This window comes from Myxine glutinosa, chromosome 11 (genome assembly GCF_964187855.1).
Source record: "Myxine glutinosa chromosome 11, kmMyxGlut1.1, whole genome shotgun sequence".
NCBI lineage: Eukaryota > Metazoa > Chordata > Myxini > Myxiniformes > Myxinidae > Myxine > Myxine glutinosa.
The window spans coordinates 69533231-69551818 of NC_136271.1; the positions used below are offsets into that span (position 1 = coordinate 69533231).

At 43.3% G+C, this 18588-nt stretch overlaps 2 protein-coding genes across 4 annotated transcripts in view; one reads left to right on the forward strand and one right to left on the reverse strand.

Annotated features, from left to right (window-relative positions):
• The window catches only part of MDGA2 (MAM domain containing glycosylphosphatidylinositol anchor 2), a 504155-nt gene that overhangs the window by 276785 nt on the left and 208782 nt on the right, over positions 1-18588 (forward strand). For all 3 annotated transcript variants that reach the window (XM_068130811.2, XM_068130813.2, XM_068130814.2), the window contains exon 8: positions 13874-14203. In XM_068130811.2, the coding sequence (XP_067986912.1) occupies positions 13874-14203 (330 nt within the window). The remainder of the gene's footprint in view (positions 1-13873; positions 14204-18588) is intronic.
• LOC144888275 (uncharacterized) lies at positions 5317-6658 on the reverse strand. The gene is made up of 2 exons (XM_078765922.1): positions 6431-6658; positions 5317-6292 (listed from the first exon to the last, which is right to left on the reverse strand). Exons 1-2 carry the CDS (start codon positions 6656-6658, stop codon positions 5444-5446), a joined length of 1077 nt encoding a protein of 358 aa, XP_078622048.1. The 3' UTR covers positions 5317-5443.

Genomic DNA, 18588 nt, shown 5'->3' on the forward strand with positions numbered 1-18588 from the left:
TCAGCATCTTGCGGTCTGCTCTCCGGCTGAACTTGCTGGGTCGGCCTGGCCTGAACAAGTTGGCAGTTGTTTTTTAAATCTTCTCCACTTGTAGATGATCTTCCGGACAGTCGAATGATTGATTTCAAATTGTTTGGAGATCTTTTTAAATCACTTCCCAGACTCGTAGGCATCTATAACCTTCTTTCTGAAGGCCTCAGAGAACTCTTTTGATCTAGGCATGGTGACGCCGCACACTTCAACAACAAAGAGCAAACCAAACTAAATGTCTGAGGTTTAAATAAGACAGGTTCCTCCAAGATCCCCTCTAACGATGTTCTAATCATTTGCACCTGAGCTGGTGCACCTGATTCTAATTTTAGGTATTTGAAGTAGTGATAAATGTAGGGGTGTACTTACTTTTTCCACATGCGAAATTTGCATTTATGTTTATTTAAATTATACAATGGACTACAAAATGTAAATGTTTCATGATATTTGTTGTATTATATCACCTTTGTCTATCAATATTGTTGAAATGAAGATCAAATAGCTGTATCTTGAAATATGTTGAAAAAGTCAAAACTTTACATGGGGTGTACTTACTTTTTCACGTGACTGTACATGTGTACATACACAGAATTGCCTTATTGCCTCCACCATCTGTGATGGAATGAGGTTATGTTTTCACCCCTGTGTGTCTGTTTGTTTGTTTTTTTGTGTGCAGGAGATCTCAAAAAGTTTTGGACGGATTCGGTTGACATTTGGTGGCCCTGTTGTGTGCGTGACAAGGGAGAATTGATTCGATTTTATTACCAAAATGAATGACCTTAAATTAATGACGTAAATAAAAAAAATTTTACCACCGAATTAAAGCAATTAATGACCAAAACAATAACAGCAACTAAAATAGTCTGTCGTTATGTCATTCGAGTACATTAAACTAGAAGAGTACTTGCTAGAGCGCATACCTCCACCATGCAATGCCTAATCCAGTAGAACATATCGGGCCCAATAAATTTTTGCAATACAGTACTGTATGATGTAATATTTCATTTTTGGCTCTATCTCTCAATGGTGAAGAATCATTTTTTAAAAAGAATGTATCCAGATCCGGATCTGGATCTTCACCAAAATCGAATCAAATCGTCCTTGTCACACACCCAAACTGTCCACCAAATTTCGTCCGAATCCATCCACAACTTTTTGAGATATCCTCCTCACAGAAAAAAACAGACATACAAAGACAGACGTATTTATAAACTTTTAATTAAAATCCATTGTTTATCTTTCTCATCTCTGACATTATAGTTTGTACTTTTTTCAGAACCAGTCATACCTGCTCCTTCCAGGAGGAAAATGTGGTTTCAAGACTCCCTCCCTCAGCCAGGGATCAGTGGTTAAACCACTTACACTATGCCACTTGTTAAGGCAAAAATGCATCTAGAAGTATCTAGACTTCCTGAATCTGATCACCACCCTCACTTCTATCTGCCTTACCTCCAAGCATTGCGTCATATGCAAATTTAGAAAGCTGTCTCTCAACCCCAATGTCCAAATCATTAATGTAATTATGAATAATAATGGTCACAGTACTGATCCCTGAGGCACACCAAGACTTACATCTTCCCAGCCAGACATCCTCCCAATCGCAGCCACTTTTTGATTTCTGTCGCGAAGCTAGTTTCCAATCTAGTTAGTTACTCTACCAGCCACTCCGCATTCCCTCATCTTAACTAACAACCTCAAACATCTGGACTGGTCTCCCATCTCTACTGCCTCTGACATCAACCAATCCTGTGAATTCTTCCAATGAAAACTGCTCTCTCTCATGCACAGATTTAACCCATCTCGTCTTCAGTTGTCATACCCTTCCTCCCATCCATGGTACACTGAATCTTGTGGTGAGGCAGTTGCCCTGAAACAACTTGCCTTTGCCCCATGGAAGGCAAATCCAACGTCAGGCAATCTCCGTTCCTTTCACAAAGCTCGGAACTAGTGTGTTTCTACCCTCAGGAGTGCCAGGAAACAATATCTCTCTACTCTCAAGACTGAACTCTCAAACCTGTCTCCTTCCTCCAAATCCTGGTGGCATCTGGTCAAATCTGTTCTTGTGTTTGTTCCCTCTCCATCCCCTCCCTTACCTCAAACGGCTACACAGCTGACTCCGCACATGACAAAGCTGAATGCCTCAACACTGTGTTTGCCTGAAACTCTTGTGTCCCAAACCCGTCTCTCTCTGTATCCACCTTATCCAGTCATACGCAGCTGCTCCTGGACTCTGTGTCCTTTCCTCCTGACAAGGTGGGGACATTTCTGTCAAACCTCGACACTAATTCTGCAACTGGACCAGACGGCATCAGCCCACAGGTCCTAAAATCCTGTTCTGCCACTCTATCTCACCCTCGCTCTGTTCTCTTCACCCTTTCTTTTGCTCAAGGTCATCTACCATCTGCTTGGGAATCAGCCAACATTACCGCTTTACACAAAAAGGTGCAAAAACAGATCCTTGCAACTATAGACCCATCAGCCTGCTTCCAATAATCAGCAAGGTCATGGAATCCATCATCGCTTTGGATATCAAATCCTTCCTCTTCTCCAATGGCTTGATCTCGGATCATCAATTTGGATTTGGATCAGGTCATTCTACTCTGGACATGCTGCTTCTGCTGTCTCAAAAATGGAGGGTGGCCCTCCACGCCAAACAGGACACCAGACCTGTCTCCCTTGACATATATTGTGCCTTCGATACGATATGGCACCCCACCCTGCTCACCAAACTCTCCTCCTATACTAGGACCTATAGTATCCATGGAAATCTCCACGCATGGCTTGTGGACTTCCTCTCCGGTCGCAGTCAACGTGTGGCCCTGAATGGAATTTTCTCATCTCCCCTTCCTGTTCAGGCTGGAGTTCCTCAAAGCAGTGTTCTGGGCCATGTGCTTTTTCTTGTCTTCATTAATGATCTGTCCGTCTCTCTGGAAAATCCTCTCTATCTCTTTGCTGATGACTCCACTCTCTGCCGCTCCATATTTCAACTCCCACACTCTCTTCAATCCCCCTCCTCCCTCGAGATCTTTAAAACAGCTGTTCACCACCATCTCTTATCTTCCCCCATCCAAAACCTTGATCTTTTCTACCCCCATTAAAACAACCCAAATCCACCTCTTTCAATCTCTGACTTCATTCCTGAAATTCCTAGTAGTGTCAATTTGTTTTATACCATTCCTCCCCTCTCCCCCCCACCCCCCACCCCACAGCCCTCCCCCTTCCACAGATTTCCCGATGTCCCTGTTCTCTACTGTTGTTTTGCTTGTGTGCTTTCCTCTGTCTCTCCCCATCTTGTCTCCTGCTCCCTTTATTGTATGTTTTATGTGTCCATTTATGTTTTTTTGTGTTTAATGTTAGCTCTTACACGAGCCCCGATCTTGTGTACAAAAAAAACAAAAACCTCGTATGTGGTGCGTACCTTATCAAATGCCTTCGGAAATCTAGATACTATATATCCACTGCACTCTGGGGTGTTTCATATTATAGGTTTAAAATTGAAATATGACATTTTTGTTGACTTTGCTCATGCCCTCATTCCTATTTATATGCAAACGTTGTCTGCCAATTTTGAGAAAGATCAGGTAATATTTAGAGGTTGCACAGTCTGCACACTTTTGAAATTTGACTCCAGTTCATTTAAGAAAAAGAAGAGGATTTATTTGCAAAATAAAAATTAATAAGACATCGAAAGAATTGTAAAACATTGAACATAACACAATGAAATGAATATAAGCAGTGTGTGCAATGCAGTGTGTGTGCAATGTGTGTGCAATGCAATGAATATAAGCAGTGCAGACTATAAGTGTGCAACCTCTAAATATTATTCAATTTGTCTAAAATTTGGCATACGGGTCACTTAGATGAATAGAACCAAGGGGACGAGAAAAGTGACACGAAAATAGCAACTTCGGAAAATTGAAACACCCTACTGCACTCCCCTCATCCACCGAGTCAGAAACGACTTCAAATAACTCCAATAAAGTTGTTAAACATGATCTCCCTTTAGTAAATAAATGCTGGCTACCTTTAATTAGTTTGTAATTATTCAAATGTTTGTCTAGCTGTTCCTTAATTAATGTCTAAACATCTTTCACACAACTGAAATCAAGCGAATAGCTCTAAATTTCCCCAATTCTTCTCTGGAACCTTTCTTAAACAATTGTTACATTTGCTCTTCTCAAATTCTCTCGTACCCGTTCTGACTCCAACGAGCCCAAGAAATCGGTTAATACCACGCTTATCTGCTCCACCACCTCCTGCAATACTCTGGGATAAATATCATCCGACTCTGGAGCTTTATCATCCGTTCATGTTTCTAGCTGCAACTTCACTTCCTCTGCCCTACTTTGAGTTCTTCTAAAATCCGTTGTTCACCTGCCAGATAGATGCCCTCTGCTTTTGGGAATTCCCCTGACTGTTCCCGTGTAAATGTAGAAGCAAAAAAACGATTTAATAAGACTTCCATCTCACCCTCATTATCCACCAACTCTCCTGTGTTATTTCTCAATGGGTAACCGCTCCTTTTAACCCTTTATTTACCTCTTATATACTTTAAGAATCTCCTGCTGTTATGTTTCATATTCTTGGATATGTCCTTTTCATATTCCCTTTTGGCCTGCCGAGTTATTTTCTTAACGAGAACGGTACTCGGTAGAGTGCATAGTCTCGCCTCGTGCACTCATTCTGAACAAAAATACCATCATTAACTGAACACGCTACTATTTATGGCCCATTGCTATTGCCACCCATATACCCGTAAAATCCATGCAACAAAGTATGTCACATATATTGCCATTATCCACAACTTTATTGATTATCGATTGATCATGAGGAAATTTAACGACCACTTTTGTGCACATTGAGGCTAAATAGAATCATTGAAGATGAACATGAAAAAATGAAATTCAAGTTTAGTCTAGTAGGAAGACTAGGTCCCCCTGCACCCCCCGGAGATATACTTCTAATCAGTGTTTCTAGATTGGAAAAAATGTGTAGAAAATGACTAGCTATGGCCCCAAGCTGAAAAAATGTCCCACATACCATTTTTATGCAACTTACTGCTGCCATTATCAAAAAAACGATTTTTGACATATCTCAGCCAATATTGCAGATAATTGAAAAATGAAGGTGTCTAGACCCATGTTTTGAAGGGCATAGATCATGATAGAACTATTCATAACATGATTACATGTGTCTATGGTATACTAGTATGCTAATTAGTGCTTTATTTACAAAATAATCACAGTTTTACGAAATAATAGACTCATATTAAGGTCCGTCTACACAGACGTTAACACAAAGTTTTATTTTTCTAAATATTACAACTGTCAAAATAGTCCTAGCACTCAATGTGACCACTCTTCTCTTGCTTGTTTTAGATAAACATCATTAGCATTAGTGATTCTACACTGAGTCAGTCATCATCATTTTCATCGAAATCGTCAGAGTCAAACTCTTCTTCTCCTTCCTCTTCCTCCTCCTCTTCGTGCTCTCCTGTGTTCAGAAGATCCACCAGTGAGGTTGGTAGGATGGGACCACTGGACCACATTGGTTTCAACAGTCCTTCATCAGTCCTTATCCATCCTTGCTCCTCATAAGGTTTTGGCTTTTCGATGATAGGTTGATCGGCTCTTTTGTACAATGCTACGCGGTGGTTCACACGCTGGATGTGCGGCTTCAGGGCAGACTGGCATGGAGGAAGGCGAGCCAGATCAACCTTGGACTTGGATGTGAGGGTCTTGTCCTCTCCCACCATTTTTCGTAGCAGCTTGGCACGGACAATGTCCACTGATGACTCGCGACTCTGGCCGTACATCACACAGGTGAATTTTTCTAACTGCCTCTCCACCTCAGGGTTGGCATCCCAGTTGTCACCCAGTTCACCGAATGCCCTGTGAAACCTGGGATTCTTCTCCAGCTTTTTCAAGGGCCCGACTTTTCCCTTCCCTTTGAAGGCACTGGTGCAGTCTTCTCCGCTGAACACATAGTACCCCAGGAGAGTGGCACAGTAGTCCTCTCCCAGGGATTCTGCCAGCTCAGAGACGTTGACAAGTTGGCGATGCTTCCCTGACCCTGTATCCAGGTACACCGTCAGCTTGATGTTGTGGGCATGGTGGAGCAGGATCAGGAGGATGTCTGTGTCCGGTGTTCTGACTACAGCGTTCTTGTATCCGATGGTAGCAGCATGATGGAGGTACAGAACCACCCTGGTATCAGTCTCTTCCTGGTTGCTGTAGATCGTGGGGAGTTCACGTACCTCGACCTGAAACACAAAAAGGCACCGCATTTCAATCACCAGTCACTGCCAGTTTCAGATCTAGACAAACATCACAGGTAATCACCTTTTTTTCAGGAAAAATTACAAATTGAATCGCCATTCACGAAGGGCTTTCAATTTTACCTTGCCATTCGTTGAGGCAAGTTGGTGGGCCTTCCCCTCCACGATCAGCACAGCCATCTCTGTTCTCTCCAGCCTGGTAGCTGCCTCTTGTCCACTCCACACTTTCAGAAGAAGCTGGCACATCTGCTTTTTGTTGTCGTCATTTGCAAGGAACATTTTGAAGTCATATGGCTTCTTTACACTCTCTGAAAGCCTGTAGAATACCCTGGCGAAGTTGGAGGGCAACATTTTGGTTCTTGTTTGTGCTTCCGAGTGTGAATGCTCGTGCGAGAGCATTGGAAACTGTTATGTTTGAGCTGTGCACAAGCCAGAAAGAAATGACATCACATTTGTCATGATCAACCTTCGTGAAGTGGATATGCTCCTTGATTGGGTCATTCTGTAGGCGTTTCAGTAGTTTCTCTGACCGATAATTTGAGTTCTCATATCCATTCAGTTTCAGTTCCTCGACATAGAGCAAGCGCAAGGAAGAAAGCTGTAGAACTTTATTCTGCTGGATGACCTGGGTTTGAATGTGTTCCAGTACTGAGTTGAATGCCTTTTCATGGGCGGCTGACATGCAAGCCTGCTCCTTTGGTGCTTCGGCTCTGTGAATCGCACGCTCATAGTTGTAGAATGCTGTGCGGAAAGCTTTAAAACATGACGGATGGTGTTTGGCCTCACATGCAAAGAGGTCTTTGTTTTTCACCTTTCGATGGAGTCGATAGAGACCCATTTTCTCAGCCCGTGTTTCGATTTGCTCCCATGCATTTTCTTTGTTTTTAAAGGATGGGAAGGTTGTAGGCCTCTCAGTATTGCGATGAGCATCTTTGGTCTCAACTTTCTCACAAAATATACACTCTGGCGGGAAGATGGGTTCAGCAGAACCTCCTGGTTTACGAGGAGAGTGATGCCATGATGAGGTTGATGGCCCTGGTTCTGTATCATCTCCCAGACGATGAAAGTGGCGGACAAAGTGCTTATAACACTTGCTGTGATATCCTACTCTTTCTAGGTCATCAGGAAGAGTTGCCGGGATCTGATCACATACTGATTGCATACGACATGGGGAGTCATGCGGTTGGTTGAGACGTCTATCCCGGATCTTTTGAAGCAGTTGCAGTTTTTCTGAAGCAGATCCTTTAATTTTACGGAGGGGCGTGAAATCCCCATGATCAGACATGGATGGTACATGAAGGATGCATGTAGGAGGAGAGCTTTGGGCTGCAGGTTCTACACTCCGTTTTCTTTTGGGCATGCTTGCTGTCGATGTCTACCATCACTGTTAAATGACAAATAAGAAATCACGAATGATGTTAAAAGTGCCTGTGAAAGGAGGCTCTGAGTTTTCAGTGAGGTAACAGAGGTTCTGAGTCATGTTCTACACTAGGGTACTTTTTAGCTGACTAAACCATGTTTAGTGGCATCAAAAGTGCTAATAGCTAAAACATCTAAATTCTTCCACACTAACGTTAGCTATCTAGGCCAATGAAACATTGTGCTAAGTTACTGTAGCTAGCTCAGCTGTCGTGCCTCTTTCTGGTTCAATTCATATACAGAAGTCAACAGATATGTCTCATGTTTGGCATTAACAAAAGTTTAAGTTACACCGACATTAGGAACATACTGTACATAGATGAGGCTAGCTTTAACGTTAGCTAACATGGTGCTAGCTGGCTCAGCTGTTATTCTGCCTGTTTATGATTTCATGCAGAAACTGAAGTCAAGAGTGTGAGTAACATTATAGTTAGCATCTTACCTGGCTAGATTGGAGGATGAATACCAAGAACAACACACAGATGGAATGGAAGACTGAACTTTCAACTGAGGTATTCAATAACATCAACGTTACCAATTGATACGAGCGCGCGACATTACCAATTGATACGAGCGCGCGAGCGCGCATGTTACATGGATGGAAATGTAAAATGGCAGCTATAGCAGCACTAATTTGGATCTCTAGTCTGTCATTTCTGCACTGTGATTGGATAACATAAAAAAATATGTTTGGGAGTTAACAGCAGGAGTTGGTAGATTTTACGTGGGCTGGGTGAGAAACCTTTAAATAAGCAAGTGAAAATCTCTCGCAATACAAAGTCAATGGTGGGAAGAAAAGTTGAGTGGTACCAATGTTACTGCCAATGTCCCGCCCCTATGCAAGACTCAGGAGCATCTTGTTGACATTTAACCTTGAAAATACCTGGGTTTAGACCCCTTATGTACCATGTTAAGTTATCTGCAGTATTAACGTATCCTTATCATTTGTAAAACTGATTATTTTGTAATTACAGCATTAATATGCATACTAGTATACCATAGACACATGTAATCATGTTATGAATAGTTCTATCATGATCTATGCCCTTCAAAACATGGGTCTAGACACCTTCATTTTTCAATTATCTGCAATATTGGCTGAGATATGTCAAAAATCGTTTTTTTGATAATGGCAGCAGTAATTTGCATAAAAATGGTATGTGGGACATTTTTTCAGCTTGGGGCCATAGCTAGTCATTTTCTACACATTTTTTCCAATCTAGAAACACTGATTAGAAGTATATCTCCGGGGGGTGCAGGGGGACCTAGTCTTCCTACTAGACTAGTTATATTCCCCATGGATAGTCAATCATAGGTATGAAATTTTGCATCGTTCTGTTAAGTGGTTCTGGAGAAGCTTGTTTTTACATTTTCATTGTCAATCCAATATGGCCGCCAGACTGATGAATTGATGATGCTGTAAATTTAAAATCTTCACTCACATCGGGTCGTGGAGCAGATGTGAATTTTCATATTTTTCGGATTTTGATTCAACCAATTATGGCTGGAAAACCACTTCACTGATGACATCATCGTTATCACCATGGGTCGAGACACACACACACACACCCATGAGTCGAGTTGATGACATGTGCCAGGTTTTTTTTTTTATCATTGTGCAGTTTCGGACTCTCATCCTGGAGAACATGCTAGATGTCCAATTTTTTCCCTTTTATCCAATATGGCTGCCATACAATGGGACATGCTATCAGAAAAATAAAATAAAATAAAATACTAGAAGAACATGCTAGATGTCCAATTTTTTCCCTTTTATCCAATATGGCTGCCATACAATGGGACATGCTATCAGAAAAATAAAATAAAATAAAATATTCTTCATGGGGAGTCCCTCCTTTGTTTAAAGTTTCGCATCAATCAGTCAAGCGGTTTCAGAGAAAAAACATTTAAAGCGAAAATATATAAACGTGGAGACACACACACACACACACACACACACACACACACACACACACACACACACACACACACACACACACACACACACACACACACGGACGTTACGATAGTATCGCACCCCATTCCAGGCTAGCCTAACTATTCTCTGTTTCTTCCTATGCTGATGCGACTCAAACTCTCATCCTGTTGTTTTGTACATAATGAATGTCTTGAAGCGCTTATCCTTAATTATACTGCATACTTCCTTGCTCAACAACTTGAACATGCTAGATGTCCAATTTTTTCCCTTTTATCCAATATGGCTGCCATACAATGGGACATGCTATCAGAAAAATAAAATAAAATAAAATATTCTTCATGGGGAGTCCCTCCTTTGTTTAAAGTTTCGCATCAATCAGTCAAGCGGTTTCAGAGAAAAAACATTTAAAGCGAAAATATATAAACGTGGAGACACACACACACACACACACTCACACACACACACACACACACACACACACACGGACGTTACGATAGTATCGCACCCCATTCCAGGCGAGCCTAACTATTCTCTGTTTCTTCCTATGCTGATGCGACTCAAACTCTCATCCTGTTGTTTTGTACATAATGAATGTCTTGAAGCGCTTATCCTTAATTATACTGCATACTTCCTTGCTCAACCCCTGTGGTCTCTGTCTGCCTCTACCTTTACATGCCAGTGGAATTTGCCTACTCTGCACCCAACACATTTGCTCCTTGAAGTTTGCGCATTTCTCCGATGCAGACGCCACACTCATCAACTTTACCCAGTCTAAAGCTCCCAAATGACTTATCATGCCCTGAAAGTTTTCCCTTATAAAATCTACAACTTTACACCACTATCCTGAACATCACATCTCAATAATAGAGTAGCACTTGCTATATTGTGCTCGCTTTTTCCCAGATACTCAAATTGCATTAAAAAGCAATCCTGGACTAGGTCTAAATCATCCTTCCCTTCTCACATGCCCTTCTGAATGCTTCACATGTCCATCTTTCTTGCTATTCCTTCACACCAAGAGGCCTAACTGTAAAAGCGTCCGACAAGTATCTTACTATTCTTGCAATCTCTTATCTCTATCCACATACAATCCTTTCCATCAATTGCCTCCTTAATATCATTCCTTTCTCTTGATACAATGCTGTCTTTCACCCAGATTGCCACATTTCTTCACCATGTCCCTTTCATATCACACCTATAAACCCTGCAGCCTTGAATTCCCATCCTCCAGTTAGTCACGTGAAAAAGTAAGTACACCCCATGTAAAGTTTTGACTTTTTCAACATATTTCAACATACAGCTATTTGATCTTCATTTCAACAATATTGATAGATAAAGGTGATATAATATAACAAATATCATGAAACATTTACATTTTATAGTCCATTGTATAATTTAAATAATCATAAATGCAAATTTCGCATGTGGAAAAAGTAAGTACACCCTTGGCTCGAAGAGGTGGCATTGCCCCCTTTGGCAGAAACAACCTCAAGTAGGCGTTTCTTATAACTGTCTACCAGTCTCTGACATCGACTGGGATAAATTTTTGCCCACTCCTCCATGCAGAATTATTTCAGCTGTGCGATGTTTGAGGGGTTTCTTGCATGCACAGCTCGTTTCAAATCCCCCCACAACATCTCGATGGGATTTAGATCCAGGCTTTGACTTGGCCATTCCAGAAGCCTCCAATTCTTTCTTTTCAGCCATTCCTTGGTGGATTTACTGGTATGTTTAGGGTCATTGTCATGTTGCAAGGTCCACCTTCGGTTGAGCTTCAACTCTCCGACAGATGGCCTCACATTATCCTCAAGCACTCTCTGGTACAATGAAGAATTCATAGTGGATTCCATGATGGTGAGCTGCCAAGGCCCTGATGCAGCAAAGCTGCCCCAAACCATAATATTTCCACCACCATGCTTTACAGTTGGTATCAGGTTATTGTGGTCAAATGCTGTCTTGGTTTTCGCCAAACATGTCTTCTGGTACTGTGGCCAAATAGCTCTACCTTTGACTCATCTGCCCAGAGCACATTGTTCCAGAAGTGCTGGTCTTGCCTAGGTGTTCATTGGCAAACTTTAGTCTTGCCCTGATGTTCTTTCTGGATAGCAAAGGTTTCCTCCTGGCACACCTCCCATGTAGATCAAATTTGTGCAGCCTCTTTCTCATGGTAGACTCGTGCACTTTGACATCAACAGTGGCAAGAGCTACCTGTAGGTCCCGTGATGACATTCTCGGGTTCTTAGAGACTTCTCTCAGCATCTTGCGGTCTGCTCTCGGGCTGAACTTGCTGGGACGGCCTTGCCTGAACAAGTTGGCAGTTGTTTGGAATCTTCTCCACTTGTAGATGATCTTCCGGACAGTCGAATGATTGATTTCAAATTGTTTGGAGATCTTTTTAAATCCCTTCCCAGACTCGTAGGCATCTATAACCTTCTTTCTGAAGGCCTCAGAGAGCTCTTTTGATCTAGGCATGGTGCCGCCGCACACTTCAACAATAAAGAGCAAACCAAACGAAATTTCTGAGGTTTAAATAAGACAGGTTCCTCCAAGATCCTCTCTAATGATGTTCTAATCATTTGACCCTGAGCTGGTGCACCTGATTCTAATTTTAGGTATTTGAAGTAGTGATAAATGTAGGGGTGTACTTACTTTTTCCACATGCGAAATTTGCATTTATGTTTATTTAAATTGTACAATTGACTACAAAATATAAATGTTTCATGATACTTGTTATATTATATCACCTTTATCTCTCAATATTGTTGAAATGAGAGATCAAATAGCTGTATGTTGAAATATGTTGAAAAAGTCAAAACTTTACATGGGGTGTACTTACTTTTTCATGTGACTGTATATTGCTTGCTAAACCACGTCTCATTTGCAGAAACTATGTCATACACCTCACCATCCATCCTAGCTTCCAGCTCTTCCATCTTTCCATTCAAGCTACTGGCATTCGTGCACAACACCTTCAACCTTTCCCTTCCATAAGCCATGCCCTGTTGCCCCCCAACCCTCCAATGTCATCCTCAGTTTTTAGTCTAAAATATACATACCTACATTAAGTGAAACATGAAAAAATGAAATTTTATAACACGGAGTTGTTGCTGCTGTCGTCATGGTTGTGGATGTTGTTTGTGTGTTCCTTCCGTGTACTTTAATATATTTTTATATTGCTTTGAGAAGTATTACTACATATAATTTTGTATGCTCCTTCTGTGGTGTTTTTTCCCCCTCTGTCTACTGTTCCTTTTGTTTTGTTGTGTCCTGATCCGTTCAGTGTCCGAGCTTTATGATTTTCACCCAAAGGAGTGGTGAGGGCGGAATTATTTTGTGCCCATGACCTAACCCTGGGCACCTCAAGCATGTATGCTAAATTTGGTGGGCATTGGCCCAGCCGTTTTTGATTCTATAATTATTAGATATACATAGAATTACATTATTTCATACAGTCGGATTTGCATTTGTCTTGTTTGACATCTGAGTCGCCACTACATTGTGCGTGTAAGCAAATGTGTGCACAGCATTTGCATGCGTTTGCTTTGTGGGCGTACATTAAGTACAAGTGATGATTATGTAAGTCTGATTGATGTTTGTAACTGAATTATTGCTGAAAATTATAGGGTTAAAATTAGCCGTTATAAAGGTTGACAAATGTGTCCTGCTCTTCATTTTTCCTTCCAACATTTGACAGTTCATGTATACAAGTCTTTTGCCAAGTTGCATCCCAAGTATTTCTCCCAATAATTTTCTTGAATGGTCTAATTTTTTTCTCTCCAAAGCAAATGTTATTGTCATCGTTGTGAACATTTCCAACATTGTCTTCAATGCTTTTTCTTATCAATCGAGTTCTACAATATCGAAAACCTGTTTATTTATAGGAAAGTAAAAACATTGCCTTTGCCTGTACCCATTGATATTTACATTTGGTATCATGTGACAGTTCTTCTGAGACATCCTTTGCATGAAAATGAACTCGAGGGAGCAATTATAGTTAATGTCATTATGTTTAACATGAGAAAAACATCTCTAACCAATCACCTCTTGAATTGAAACAACAAACAAACAGGAAAAATGTTTTTCTGTATTTAAATATATAAATATATATGCTTATTAAATGTAAAAATAACGACATTTATCGAGTTATTACACTGTGCTACAAAGGTTTGGGATAATTCCCACAATAGTGAGGCTTTCTTCTTGGCCCGTAGCCCTGCGTAATGGACGATTCTGGATCACGCCGGACCCGTACCACGAAGATGACACCATCAAGATTGGCCGTGAGGTGAAGATTTCCTGCCAGGTTGAAGCCGTGCCGCTGGAGGAACTCCGCTTTTCCTGGCTGAAAAATGGACGGCGGCTCCGCTCTAGCGACCGCATCATTATCTCAAAAGCTGATACCGAGCTGGCGGCTGGAACGAGCAGTCTCGACATTATTGACTTGCGATTCACCGACTTTGGGACATACACATGCCAAGCAAAGCTCGCTAACTATGCCAGTCCAGAAATTAATATCGAAGTCAACATCTCCAGCAGCACCGGTGAGTTAATGTGACAGAGCATGGTGGGTGAATGAGGGAAATGATCCAAAACGTTTGAGAATTGTGAGACAAGAGTATGTGAGATTTTGTGGAGCAGGAAGAGGTGACTGGAGTTTTAAGAATGCTGCAACAACAAATGCAGGGAATTGTGGATATGTATGCCCATTAATGATTAAGGTGGAAAAAAACGAAATAAACTCTAAAATTTAAACAATAATAAAGGAAGCCAATATCATTGCATTTCAATGTTAAGATGTCACTGAGAAAGGATATGAAGTAAAGGAGATAAAATATATGAAGGGCTAATATGTGTTATGTGAACAAAAATGATGACCTTTTGACACTCCCTCCCTCATCCCTCTCCCTCACCCACTCCCCCCTCCATCCCCTCCCCCCTCAATCCCCTCCCCCCTCCATCCCCTCCCCCCTCAATCCCCTCCCCCCTCAATCCCCTCCCCCCTCAATCCCCTCCCCTCCTCCACCCCCCCCTCCCCCCCATCATTTCCACCCTTCTACTTATCATTACGTGAGGTGCTCAGAAGGTTGCAAGGTGCTCACAATAATAGTCCAAGATGCACAGAAATATAGTGACGACACACACACACACACACACACACACACACACACACACACACACACACACACACACACACACACACATATACTACATGGCCAAAAGTATGTGGCCACCCGAACATCACACCCATATGTGCTCGTCGAACATCTCATTCCAAAATCAGGGGCATTAATATGGATTTGGTCCCTGCGTTGCTGCTATAATAGCCTCCATTATTCTGGGAATGCTTTCCACTAGATGTTGGAACATTGCTGTGGTGTTGGCTTAGCGGTTAGGGTGCCGGCTTGGGATCCTAGGATCCTGGGTTCGAATCCCGGTCAATCACTAAATTAACACCAGGCGGGTTGACTCAGCCTGTCATCCTTCCGAGGTCGGCAAATTAGTACCAGCTTGCTGGGATGAATGATCTCGGTGTGTACCCCGGTTTAGAATAGGTACACCGTATCCCTGCGCATCGTAAGAGTCGACTAAGGGTTGGCGCCAGGAAGGGCATCCGGCCATAAGAACATTGCCTCAAACAGGGAACCATGATTGTCATGGGGCCCGCAAGGCTAACCCCTGCTCTAGTGGGGAAAATGGCCTTAAAACGATCATTCATTCATTTGCTTCCATTCAGCCACAAGAGCATTAGTGAGGTCAGACACTGATGTTGGGCGATTAGGCCTGGCTTGCAGTTGGCGTTCAAATTCATCCCAAAGGTGTTCGATGGAGTTGAGGTCAGGGCTCTGTGCAGGCCAGTCAAGTTCTTCCACACCGATTTCGATAAACCATTCCTGTATGGACTTCACTTTGTGCATGGGGGCATTGTCATGTTGAAACAGGAAAGGGCCTTCCCCAAACTGTTGCCACAAAGTTGGAAGCACACAATCGTCTAGATTCTAGAATGTCATTGTATGCTGTATCATAAAAAATTCCCTTCAATGGAACTAAGGCCATTGGGACATCGTATCCCTGCGCATCGTAAGTGTCCGAGCTGAAAGCACAATGAAAGCACAATTTAGCTCAGATTACAGCTTAAACCATGAAAAACAGCACCAGACCATTATTCCTCCTCCACCAAACTTTACAGTTGGCACTATGCATTCGGGCAGGTAGCGTTGTCCTGGCATCCGCCAAACCCAGATTTGTCCGTCGGACTGCCAGATGGTGAAGCGTGATTCATCACTCCAGAGAATGTGTTTCCACTGCTCCAGAGTCCAATGGCAGCGAGCTTTACACCACTCCAGCTGACGCTTGACATTGTGCATGGTGATCTTCGGCTTGTGTGCGGCTGCTCAGCCATGGAAACCCATTTCATGAAGTTCCCAACGAACCATTGTTGTGCTGACGTTGCTTCCAGAGGCAGTTTGGTACTTGGTAGTGAGTGTTGCAATCGAGAACAGACAATTTTTACGCGCTTCAGCACTCGGCGGTCCCGTTCGGTGAGCTTGTGTGGCCTACCACTTCACGGCTGAGCTGTTGTTGCTCCTAGACGTTTCCACTTCACAATAACAGCACTTACAGTTGACCGGGGCAGCTCTAGCAGGGCAGAAATTTGACTAACTGACTTGTTGCAAAGGTTGCATCCGATGACGGTGCCATGTTTGAAAGTCACTGAGCTCTTCAGTATGGCCCATTCTACTGCCAATGTTTGCCTATGGAGATTGCATGGCTGTGTGCTTGATTATATGTCCTGGTGTGTCCTCATACTTTTGGCCAAGGTGTGTGTGTGTGTGTGTGTGTGTGTGTGTGTGTGTGTGTGTGTGTGTGTGTGTGTGTGTATATATATATATACATATATATATATATATATATATATATATATATATATATCTATATATATAAAACACAGTTTGTGTGTGTGTGTGTGTGTGTGTGTGTGTGTGTGTGTGTGTGTGTGTGTGTGTGTGTGTGTGGTGTGTGTGTGTGTGTGTGTGTGTGTGTGTGTGTGTGTGTGTGTGTGTGTGTGTGTGTGTGTGTGTGTGTGTGTAATGTTACCGATAGACTCCTAAACGGAGAGGCTCACGTACTTGATATTTGGCACAGACATGGCCATTGAGCCTGGGACGAACATGGCTGACCTAAAAATTTATTTCATATATGTTTTTACCATATTTTTATCTCAGTGCGAAATATTATGACCAGAATCTGACCGGAAGCAGAGCAGCGCGCTGATTCGCTCAGAGCGATCACGTGATGTTCGTTGCCGCCATTAACTCAGTTACGCGTTCGCACGTATTTCAGAGCGATTGCGTTTTTGCCGGGTACTTCTGCATGATTAGCATTTAGCATGATTTAGCATGTTTCACATAGATTTGTTTTCAGCGAGCAGAAGTACCCGGCATTGTACGAATAATATATCGATAGTGCCGTGTAGGGCGGAGTGATGCCGCTGTGGGAGGGACCGAGCGAGTTCGCTGTGGGCGGGCCCGGGCGAGATCGCTGTGGGCGGGGCCGAGCGAGGCAGCTATGGGCGGGGCCGAGAGAGGTTGCTGTGGGCGGGGCGAGCGAGGTCTGCGTTCGTGCGTTGCCGTTGCCTGGTATAAAAAGATGGTGCTTGATGCTCTCTGCGTCAAGATACGGACTTGATGTCCGTATTTTTACAACAGACATTCCAATGATGATGATGATAAATGTAATACCACTCAAGGAAGGCCCACAACTCAAGAGAATGGAAAAAACAATAAAATGAACAAAAATACGGGGAAGGAGAAGCAACCACTCAGAAGAATGACAGAAAATCATTTCCCTTAAATTTACCGTGTTCACCAACTAGCACGACCAGATACAGGACACCAAAATAATTTCCCTTACACATATCGTGTCCACCAACCAGCAAGACCATACCACTTACCTCTGGATCAAACTGTATTGCAAATATTCAAACGGTTTTTACATGCTGCCGTCTCCTAGCAACCAATGAAATTTTCAAAAATATTGGAGCTTCACTTTTCACGGAGTATGAGCGTTCTATATATTTTCAATTCAGTGCGCCCGACTCGTTCACGTACTTGATTTGTGGCATAGACATGGCCATTGGGCCTTCACGGTGTAATTTGTGCGAGGCTTTTGTCCGAGTGAGCTTGAGTCGAGAGGGCGAATGTACGGGTTGGGAATGTACGGGTCTCCCTTCCCCCGCCCGGCAACGCCGGTACTGGAGGGCGTCACAGGATCGGTGAGTCTCCAAAAGCCGCTTCCTGCTGTTGTGAAGATTCAGGACGATGTCGTGATTGTTGTGCTGCTCTCCGACCATGAGAACTGCAACGTCATTGTTGACTGGCCCTCCCCTTCCCCCCTCCCCCCTCCGTCCTCCCCTCCCCCTCCGCCCTACCCCCTCCCCTTTGCCCCTCCCCCTCCATTTTACCCCTCCCCCTCCCCTTTCCCCCTCCCCCCTACCCCTTCCCCTCCCCCCTTCCCCTCCCCCTCCCCTCCCCTCCCCTCCCCCTCCCCTCCCCCATCCCCTCCTCCCTCCCCTCCTCCTCCCCCCTCCCACCCCTCTCCTCTCCAATCCCTCCCCTCTCCCCTCCCTCCCCCTCCTTCCTCTTCTCCCTCACGTTTATACATGGAATGCCGGGTACTTCCCCCCCCCCCCTCTTCTCCCCTCCTCCCCTCCCCCCCTCTCCTCCCCTCCCCCCCATTCCCCTCCCCTCCCCCCCGTTCCCCTCCCCTCATCTTCCCCCTCCCCTCCCCTCCCCCGCCCGGCAATGCCGGGTACTTCTGCTAGTATATATATATATACACAAAGAATTAAGTTAAGCACCCCTACACAAAGAATTAAGTTAAGCACCCCCTAATCCTGTCCTGAACCTGAACCCCCTCGAGCACGTTT